Raw genomic sequence first — 10,916 nt, forward strand, 5'->3', positions numbered from 1 at the left:
GATATTGTCTAAAGCTGACTAGTGTTGTCACAATTAGTTATTATTATTATACAGGATTTATATAGCGCCAACAGTTTGCTAGTGCTTAACCCCCCTGACGGTAAACCCGAGCGTGACTCGGGGTTGGTTTTACATGTTAGGATCGTTAAACCCGAGTCACGCTCGGGCTGGACGGGCTTACCTTTCGCTGGATCCACAGGCTTGGTTTACTCACCTTGTCCCTGGATCCAGCGATGCCACCCGCTGTGTGAGCGAGCGGGACCTCCTCGCTCGATTCACAGTCTCCGTGTGCCGCCGATCTCCGTTCCCTGCGACGTTACGACGCACAGGGACGGAGAACGGCGCCAAATTCAAAAAAGTAAACAAACACAATACATACAGAATACTGTAATCTTATAGATTACAGTACTGTATGTAAAAAATACACACACCCCTTGTCCCTAGTGGTCTGTCCAGTGTCCTGCATGTACTTTTATATAATAAAAAATGTAATTTCTGCCTAAAAACTGTAGATTGTCCAAAAGTGTCCCTTTATGTCAAAAATGGTTTTAGATAAGCTAGAAAACAGCGATAATAAATTATAATCACTTGCAGAAATGTGCGATAGCGATTTGCGGGGAAATTCGTCATAAAAAAAAATAAAATAATGACAGCGACAATTCTGCAACTGCAAATTTCAGTGATTTTGAGTTGATTACATTATTGAATAATTTTTATTATAATTATATTATTATTTGTTATAATTATTTATAATTATTTATTATATTATAATTTATAATTTTGTTTTAAAAAAAAATCATACCCGGGATGCCTACTAGACTCTTGCTTGGTCAGATTTAAGTGAGTTATTTCTAAAAATTACAGGCCAACAGTATAAAACGCCAAATTTCCTTGCAAAATAAATGTACCGCTTTTGGTACGTAATTCCAGACAGAATCATACCGCCAGGGAGGTTAACAAAATGAAGGCAGACATTACAGTTACATTACAATTTGGTACATGATGAATCAGAGGGCCCTGCTCATTAGAGCTTACAATCTAAAAGGGAGGGTCAATTGATACAAAAGGTAATAGCTGTAGGGGATGAGCTGACAGAGGAAGTAAAACAGTGTATTAGTTAGAAGCAGGATAGGCTTCTTTAACGAGAAGGGTTTTCAGGAATCATCTAAAGTTGGATAGATTAGGGTACAGTCAGACAGATTGGAATATGGAGTTCCAAAGGATGGGAGAAGCTCTGGAAAAATCTTGGAGGCCAGCATGGGAGGAGGTGACAGGGGAGCTAGAGAGAAGGAGGTCTTGGGAGGGCCGAAGAGAGCGGCTTGGTTGGTATTTTGAGACTAGGTTAGTGATGTAGCTGGGGGCAGAGTAATGGATGGCTTTGTAAATTATTGTTAGTATTCATTATGGACTGAAGGGGGGGATAGTCAATGTAAGGGTAATCCAATGAGGAGGGAGTTGCAGTAGTCGAGGCGAGAGATAACCAGGGAGTGAATTAGAAGCTTGGTGGTGTCATTCGTTTAAAAGGGGAGTATTCTAGAAATGTTGTGGAGGCTAAGGTGGTATGATTTGGACAGGGATTGGATGTGGGCCTGAAAATACAGTTCAGAGTCTAAGGTTACCCCTAGCACCCTGGCATGTGTGGGACAGACTGATAGATGTACCATTGATCTTGACAGAGAAGTCAGGGGAAGAGGCACGTGGGGGAGGAAATATTACGAGTTTGGTTTTAGATAGATTCAGTTTGAGGAAGTGGTGTGACATCCAGGCTCATATGTCTGTTAGTAAATCAGTGATGTGTGAGGAGACTGATGGGGTAAAGCTGAGGAGCAGAGATAGATTTGGGTGTCATCGGCATATAAATGGTAGTGGAAGCCATGGGAGGCAATCAGCTGACCCAGGGAGGACTTGTATAGATTGAGAATAGTAGAGGTCCAAGGACAGAACCTTAGGGGACCCCAATGGCAAGAGGAGTTGGAGAGGAGGAAGTGGAGTTGTAAGTGACACTGAAGGTGTGGTGAACCAAACGGAGAGCGCAGCCATGGAGACCAAACAAATTGAGTTTTTCAAGGAGGAGGGGGTGGTCAACTGTATCAAAGGCAGCAGAAAGGTCCAATAGTAAGAGTACGAAATAATGACTGTCGGTTTTGGCTGTTAGTAAGTCGTTTGTGAGTTTTAGGAGGGCAGTTTCTGTGGAGTGCTGTGGGCAAAATCCAGACTGAAGGGGATCAAGAAGGTTATACTTAATGAGGTGGTTGCTCAGTCGGTTGAAGACTAAACATTCAAGGAGTTTGGAGGCAAAAGGGAGTAAATAGATGGGTCTTAGGTTGTTAAGATTGGTGGGGTCCAATGAGGCTTTTTTTGGTATGGGAATGACTAGCGCATATTTAAGAGGGTTGGGAAAGATGCCAGTTGAGAGGGAGAGGTTGAGGATATGAGTTAAAGGATGTAGGATATAGCCAGAGGGTGACTGTAGTATTTAAGAAGGAACAGGGTCCAGGGGGCAGGAGGTCAGGTGGGCGTTAGGAAAATGTTTAGTGACTTTCTCTATAGTAGCTGGGTTAAATAAGGGAAGTATTGTTTGTGAAGGAGGACAAGGAGTGTAAAGTGAGGGAGATATCTGTAGAGTGGACAAATTGTCGGACAAATTGTCTCAATCTTATTTTTGAAGTGATTAGTAATCTCCTGGGCGGCGAGTAAGTTAGTGGGTGGAGTTAATGGAGGGCAAAGTAGAGTGGTAAAGGTAGAAAAGAGTTGACGGGGACTGCATGAGAGGGTGTTAATGAGAGTGATAAAGTAGGTCTGTTTGGCAGTGTGGAGGCAGGAATGGTATTTTTGGAGGGAAGGTATATAGTTATGTGTTGCTTTTCACAAACCAGAACCTTTCACTTTTAATCATGTTGTAGATGTGTGATGTTTTTGGGATGCAGCTCTGCTAGCTTACAGTTACCAGAAATATAGAATTTTAAAGCTGAATTCCAACAAACTAAAAAAAAAACGAAATAAAATAGAATTACCATATTTGCCGGCGAATAAGCAACTGGGCGTATAAGACGACACCCTAATTTTCCAGCTAAAAGGTTGGTTGGTATAAGACGACCCCCATTCCGACACCCCTCACTGTGCTCATTGCATACCTCACTGTGCCCATTGCATACCTCACTGTGCCCATTGCATACCTCACTGTGCTCATTGCATACCTCACTGTGCCCATTGCCTACCTCACTGTGCCAAACTCCAGATCTCCAGACCTTATCCCTGTATGCAGAGTCAGTCAGACTTTGGGCGTCCATTATTCAAATGCCGCACCGCCTCCTCGTCCTGTTTCATGATAGGCGGAACACTCTGTTTCCCAGCAGAGCCTGTGTTCGGTGTTCCGCCTATCACGGAGGTACTCTCGTTCGAGGCCGAGGATGAGAGGACCTCCATGATAGGCGGAACGCTGAACAGAGGCTCTGATGGGAAACTGAGTGGTCCGCCTATTACGGAACAGGACAAGGAGGCGGCGCAGCTTTTGAACAATGGACATCCGCAGTCTGACTGACTCCACATCCGCCGTATAAGATGTCCCCCGACTTTTGGGCGATATTTTTAAGTACAAAAGGACGTCTTATATGCCGGAAAATACGGTAACAAAAAAAAATAACATTTTAAATTGTCAATGCGTAAGCAAATAGGGTTCTTCCAATTTAACACTATAACAGGAGAGACAAAGTAAAATTTTACTATCATATGCTATTTCATGTTTCTAAACATGATGTCCAATAATTTACTTTGCTGCATGTGAAGAATAAGCAAGGAGTGAAAATTAATATTTAGGCTTTCTCCGACTGACGTAAGTTTCCTACGCCATCGTATCTTGGGCGCATATTTACGCTGGCCGCAAGGGGCGCTTCCATCGATTTACGCGTCGAAAATGAAGATGACCTAGATACGCCGATTCACGAACGTACTTGCGCCCGTCGCAGTAATCTACGCCGTTTACGTAAGGCGTACTTCCGACGTAAAGTAATTCAACATATAAGGAGGCGCATCACATGCAAAGATATGGACGTCGGAACAGCCGTCATATTTTACGTTGTTTACGTAAGTAGTGCGTGAATGGGGCTGGGCGTAGGTTACGTTCACGTCGTAGGCATTGAGCCGTCGTATCTTAGGGAGTAAATTTGATGTGATTCTGAGCATGCGCGCGCATGCGCCGTTCGTTCGGCCCATCATTTGCATGGGGTCAAGCTTCATTTAAATGGATCACGCCCACTTCCTTCCTACTTTGAATTAGGCGGGCTTACGCCGGACAATTTACGTTACGCCGGCGCAACGTTGGGAGCGAGTGCTTTGTGAATACTGTTCTTGCCTCTCAATGTTACGTCGGCGTAGCGCATATAAGATGCGCTACGCCCGCACAAATATACGCCGCACTACGTGAATCCGTGCCTCTCTCTACATTTTTACCCAGATCAGGTATATGTTCCAAAACAGAGCCACAGAAGTGGCATAGGGTGATCAGATGGCAAAAACATAACTGTTCTTAACAATTGTTAAGCTTCCACTTTGTAGTAATATTATATATTAATCATATCCATGTGAAATCATTATCACCATTTTGTAAAAACGTTATATTCATCTTAATTCTGTTGTATATCTTCAGCCTTGAGGAGACACTATCAGGCATTATAAGATAAAAAAAACTGTCAGCTCCCCACAAGAGAATGGACATTAGGTTCTTCATTTTAAATGTAATTTCAAATAGTAACCCAACTTAAAGTAAAATAAGAATGAAGAACACTTTACAAACAGGACACATGGATCATTTCTATACAAAAGAAATTGCTTAGAAAATGAATCACATCATTAAATAAAAAACAATCACACCAAACGAATCATGCTAGTTCAGAAATAGAATATAATTTAAGTTTCTAATTACTATAACTACCAGGCTTAAAATACAAACCTGCCAGTTTAAAAAAAATTAACACCCATATGTGACTGCTCATGGTGGAATTCCATTGGCTAGCAAAGGGATCTGGAATGCAGATGAATAATTTGGGAATGGAATGAACTTTGTATATAAACAGGATCCAAAGCACATGGTTAAACATTCTGAGAAGACTTCTCCTGTCACAATACTTCAGAAAGCACAATCATGGCAACAAAGGGAGGAAAACAAGGTGGTGAGTAGAGTATTTTATTTGCTAAATGTATTTTGCAAAATGTTATTAAAAATGTTTTTTTGAGGCGATATGTGCCCAAAAAAAAAAAAGAATAGTCTTCCTCATCAGAGGAGATGTGTCAGTGACGTATAACTAGGGAAACCAGGTTGGAGGGTCAACACCAAGAGTAGAACTTTCACAGGAGGTGCTTAGAATTTTCTATCATTTTGCCTTGTCTGGGAACATCAGTTTACATATATAACTCTAAACTGCTCAGAAAAATCAATTGATCTGAACTGAACAGAATATATCAATATGTATAGCTGAATGAGAGAAATTTCCAACAAGGCACTGTGATTTTTATGTTTACATAAATAATTTCACTCCCCAGAATGCACACAAGGATCCATGTGCATTTATGGTGGCATAGCTAGTTGCTTGTGGTCCAAACAAGTGAAATGATGTCCAAAGCAGATATAAATTATACGTTATAAAGATAGTAAACTGAAAAAAGGGTGCATGTGCGCATATGCTCTTAGAACATATTGGAGATTATGCTCTGTGAAAATTATTGCTCCAGTAGTGACGGTGGAGAAGTGGAGTCTATATTCGTCTAAGGCCGTGTACACACGGTCGGTCAAAACCGATGATAAACGGACTGAAGGACCTTTTCATCGGACCAGACCGACCGTGTGTGGGCCCCATCGGTCAGTTATCCTTCGGTCCAAAAATGTAGAACTTGCTTTAAAATTGAACTGATGGATGCCTAACCGATAGGTCAAAACCGACAGTGAGTATGCAAAAGCATCGGTAAAAAATCCATGCATGCTCAGAATCAAGTCGACGCATGCTTGGAAGCATTGAACTTCCTTTTTTTCAGCACGATGTTGTGTTTTAGGTCACCGTGTTCTGACGCAATTCAACTAAAGATATACACTTTGGGGGTTTGCTGGGTGAGAGTGGGGGTCCCCTGAATCTGGGTACCCCGAATCGGTGTGCTGTAATTTAAAGACAGATATGTTGTTTTATAGTATGTAAAACAAAAGGAGGGGTATATATATATATATATATATATATATATATATATATTTTTTTTTTTTTTTTTTCTATTGCTTCTATAAAAAGTGAGCCAAAGAGATATTTTGACTAGTGGAGTTCATGCAATTTTCCCTATAATTTTATGATTTTTATAAATTTGAGATAAAAAAAAATAAAACAAACTTTTGAAATTGCGTTACTATGTTAAGCCTTGTATGAGATTTTTAATGACTGGGTTTAGATCTAATTTAAAGGATCACTAAAGAGAAGTTTTTTTAAATAACAAACATGTTATACTTACCTCCACTGTACAGCCCGTTTTGCACAGAGTGGCCCCGAACCTGGTCTTCTGGGGTCCCTCAGCGGCTGTATCGTTTCCCCCGCAAGAACTTTCCACCTTCATGCAAGCTCTCTCGCATGGTGGAAAGTTCTTGCGGGCGCGCTCCCGTGATACAGCCGGCGGCCCGCTCACTGTATCACTCTGCTCCAATCCCCGGCGCACTGCATCATTGCATATGATTGACAGTAGCGCGAGCCAATGGCTGCGCTACTTTCAATCAACCAATGAATGAGCCGAAAAGCCGACCGAGAAGCCTGCACGTTCACGGCGTGGGACTTTCGAAGGGTCAGGTAAGTAAACGGGGGCTCGGGGGGGGGGGGGGGGGCGCTAATGCTGAGATGTTTTTTCACCTTAATGCATAGAATGCATTAAGGTGAAACAACATGTACCTTTACAACCCCTTTAACTGTGGCCCCAAATATTGCAATTAAAATAATATATTCCAGATAAAGCAATTGTTTTGGTATCTCTTAACCCATGAACTGAATACCATTAAAGTTATCATATTGCGGATGCTATAATGCTTTTTTTTTTCTTTCACAGGTGGTGCACCTGTACAACAGAGCCAGCCAAAGCAATGCCAAGGTAGTCACTAAACCTTTCCTTAAGGCCTTAAGTGCAGACACATTTTGAAACTCATAATGTTACATGTTGGCAGAATATCTCAGTGTTAGAATGCCAGCATTCTTCAGTAAAGCCAACCTTATAGGGAGTTGTGGACCATTCTGTTAAACTCTAGCTAGCTTTTTTAATCAATTAGCTTGATAAGCAGACTGAAAGATTCCAGCTCAGTGGGGAACACTTTTTTTTGCTACATGGGTACAGATCATACCTTCCTTGCATGACCTTTCACTGTTTAATCTTCTGTGTCTCAATCAAAAGCCATGTGGTGACATTACACTTCCTATTATGCAATGGATTCCCTGATCCTTGTCCCCATGCAGGAAGGAAGACATTCCCTGCTATGATGTCTGGTTCAACCTCTATTCAATTTAGGTTAATAAAGTAAGGAAGGCTTATCATACAATGCTCACTGAGGTGACACTTCAGGTGGGAGTTTTTCAAACTATGGTGACAATTACAAGAACAAATTAATAGGGTTGTTACATGGCCAACAAACAAATCAGATTTAATAAACATGGAAGAATGTATAGATTCATAACTCAAAGTTTGGCCCATTTACATTAACAAGCACAGTCCAACCATCCTCAAGCAAAACTCTTGGCTTATATATAGATATTGAAAATTAATGTGTATACATTTAACTTGACCATGTCACAAACCTCACACAAAGGAACTAAAATCAGCCAATACTTTAAAAGTAGAAGGTCATTTACTTACTCTTTGTTAAGCAGTGCCCTGAAACTTTGCATTAATTGCAGAAATTCAGCTTACACTGGTATCCGATATCTCCCAGTATGTTGAATACCTGCTACTGTGTGCTGTGGTTTCTCCTACTGGCCTCTACATTACTTTAGTATACAGTACTGATACAGGGGCAGATGAGAGCATATATTATGTGGTGAGGAACCAGGTATTAGACACACCTGTTGGATTCAGCAGCCAGTATCTGAAATACAATACAAATTTAGGATACCACCTGCTGTAGAGGTAACTAATTATCTTATTTTTTTAATGGGCTGGTCCTAGTTTTATTTTGACAAGTTAGTGACAGGGAAAGTTTGAAAAGTCAGCTGTATGCATAGTAACCCTAATACAATTCATAATTCAATAAATAATTATAATCCCTTGAAAAATCTTTAATTGCTATGGCAATTATCTACTCTTTTGAAAACTAATGGAAAAGGGTTTGGCTTTACATATACAGTATCACGACAGTAATCCTGCATGTTGCATTAGCTAGATATTGTACAACAAATCAAATCCAAAGCCTTTAAATAAAGCATTAGATTGAATCTAAAAACTCACTATGGTTATTCAAGCATAAGGGCATTGCCCAAATAAATATGCTAAATTATAATCTTGAAGGGTTCAAAAACAAGATAAAATAAATGACTTTTATAAAACAATATCCTTGCTAGTGCAACAAACTTAAATTAACCTCCTTATACAAAACTATGCTAAAAATAAAAAGTATGAATTAAAAAAAAAATGCTTATAAAATCTGAATTTTTAACAATTGCATTTTATGTTTACTTATTAGACCCCTGCTCTGTTCCTGATCCTTGCCAAACACAAGGAGGTGGATATGGTGGCCAAGGAGGATTTCTGTCCCAGTCAACTGGCGGCTCAGGTGGAATTAGTTCACAATTGCAAACCAGCGGAGGTGCATTTAGTTCCGGTGCATATGGCTCCCAAGGCCAGATGAGCCAAGTATCAGGCGGTGGATGTGGTTCACAAGGCCAGGTCGACCTAGGATCAGGTGGATATGGTGGCCAGGCCAGCCAAGTATCAGGCGGCGGATATGGTTCACAAGGCCAGCTGAGCCAAGTATCAGGAGGCGGATACGGCTCACAAGGCCAGCTGGGCCAAGTATCAGGTGGTGGTTACGGCTCACAAGGCCAGCTGGGCCAAGTATCAGGTGGCGGATACGGCTCACAAGGACAGATGGGCCAAGTATCAGGAGGTGTATACGGTTCACAAGACCAGATGGGCCAAGTATCAGGTGGTGGATATGGTTCACAAGGCCAGATGGGCCAAGTATCAGGTGGTGGATATGGTTCACAAGGCCAGACAAGCCAAGTATCAGGAGGATGCTCTTCATCAGGCCAGACAAGCCAGGTATCAGGCAGCTTTGGTCCACAAGGAGGATATTCAAGCCAAGGCGGATTCGGAGGTGGAGTAAAGAAATAAACCTTACTCAAGATCACTATGATAAAAACAAATCTCTCTACTGCAGTTTTCAAGCTATGTTCAATAATTAAATTAGGTGTAACAGTTAGTACCTACTACCGTGTTTGTATATCACATTAAATCTTGTCATGCTGCCCTCTGTTATCAAATAAATATGCTATTGAAATCTCAAATCTAGTAGTATTTAATTTATTTGATTAATCCACATTCACAAATACAATTGCACATATTCACAGAATGGAATCAACATTGAGACATAGAGGTCTATACTGATCACTGCTAGGGACACTAAGATCTGTACTGGTCACTGCTGGGGGTACTGAGAGCTGTATTGATCACTGCTGAAGGCACAGAGAGCTCTACTGGTCACTGCTTGGGACACTGATATCTGTACTGGTCATGCTGGGGACACTGACAGCTGCATTGGTCACTGCTGGATACAATGAGATCTGAACTGGTGACTGGTAAGGCACAGAGATGCACTGGTCATTGCATTGCTGGGGACAATGAGTTTCTTACTGGTCACTGCTGACATACTGAGATCTGTACAGGTCACTGCTGTGGACACTAAGAGCTGTAGTGAACACTGCTGGGGACATGAGATCTGTAATAGTTAGTTCATTGCTGGGAGCACTGATAGCTGTTGTATTCTGTGATTGTGTATTCACTTTATTATGTGCAAAATATTTTTATATATAAAAATATATTTTTATATATACAAACTATTTTATTGTAATAAAAATTATACATTTTATGACTGTAACGGTCACCACCGTTTACGATATCCCATCCATCAACCACGCCAGCTTATCTGACACTCTCATTCCACATCTTAGACAGACGTTCTGTCTCCGCATACAGCTTGACAAGTTCCATTCCACATCTTATGTCAATAGAATTCACACAAAGCAGCATCACACAATGATAGGTCTTTCAGAAGCAGACTCAATTATCATGTCAACAGTCTACACAGAGAAATGAGTCACTATTGACCGGTTGGGTCAACATTAACCAACAACTTGCAATATCTCAAGATCCTGCAATATGAACTATCAGTAATGTCCCATCTCATGTAATTTCTAATTAAAAATTCTCAGTCACCCTATGCCCAAAAGGGACACAGGGTGACCCTAGACACAAGAGTTATTAGTGACGCTGGCACAGGAGTACCCCTCATCCTTCCAAAGTCTCTGTTTGTCACGGGTCATTCCGTTACAATGACAAACACTTTTTGAGCCTCTAAAGTCTCATAAATTGGTGAATTTAACTCTTGTTAGGATTAAATCTAAACACACAGCTGGAGTATTAAAACCTAGGTCTACTAGCCTCATATAAAGCACCCGAGGACACCAGTGGAGTCAACAAAACACATAAATGAAGATAGTGGCCAGAGTAATATGTCTCTCTCTGACCCGGTAAGGTCAGGAGATGTTTTACCATTAAGCATGGGACTTAAGCCAAACTTGAAAAGCTTCACGAAAATACATTTATATGTTTGATAGTAACCATAGGTTAGAACTTTGACTGAGCAACTAGGGTTTTGGGGCTACAATAAACTCAAGCAACTGTTATCAAGT

At 41.0% G+C, this 10,916-nt stretch overlaps 1 protein-coding gene across 2 annotated transcripts; it reads left to right on the top strand.

Moving 5' to 3' along the window:
* The first annotated feature begins 5,063 nt into the window (after nucleotides 1–5,063).
* On the top strand, nucleotides 5,064–9,512 carry LOC120908980 (glycine-rich cell wall structural protein 2-like). 2 transcript variants are annotated; one of them, XM_040320531.1, is made up of 3 exons: nucleotides 5,064–5,168; nucleotides 7,069–7,110; nucleotides 8,690–9,512. In XM_040320531.1, the coding sequence occupies exons 1-3, from the start codon at nucleotides 5,141–5,143 to the stop codon at nucleotides 9,337–9,339; spliced, it is 720 nt and encodes a 239-aa protein (XP_040176465.1). In that variant the 5' UTR covers nucleotides 5,064–5,140; the 3' UTR covers nucleotides 9,340–9,512. The 2 variants fall into 2 exon arrangements, with proteins under 2 accessions (XP_040176465.1, XP_040176466.1); XM_040320532.1 differs by having other exon boundaries at nucleotides 5,096–5,165.
* The last annotated feature ends 1,404 nt before the right edge of the window (nucleotides 9,513–10,916 follow it).

Source organism: Rana temporaria, chromosome 8 (assembly GCF_905171775.1).
Source record: "Rana temporaria chromosome 8, aRanTem1.1, whole genome shotgun sequence".
In the NCBI taxonomy this organism is placed as follows: domain Eukaryota; kingdom Metazoa; phylum Chordata; class Amphibia; order Anura; family Ranidae; genus Rana; species Rana temporaria.

Bases quoted from the DNA above. Each gene is read 5' to 3' on its own strand.
- LOC120908980 (XM_040320531.1), top strand. From the start codon at position 5,141: ATGGCAACAAAGGGAGGAAAACAAGGTG. The intron at 5,169-7,068 runs GTGAGTAGAGTA...TTTCTTTCACAG, and splicing joins AAAGGGAGGAAAACAAGGTG to GTGGTGCACCTGTACAACAG. The intron at 7,111-8,689 runs GTAGTCACTAAA...TTTACTTATTAG, and splicing joins CCAGCCAAAGCAATGCCAAG to ACCCCTGCTCTGTTCCTGAT.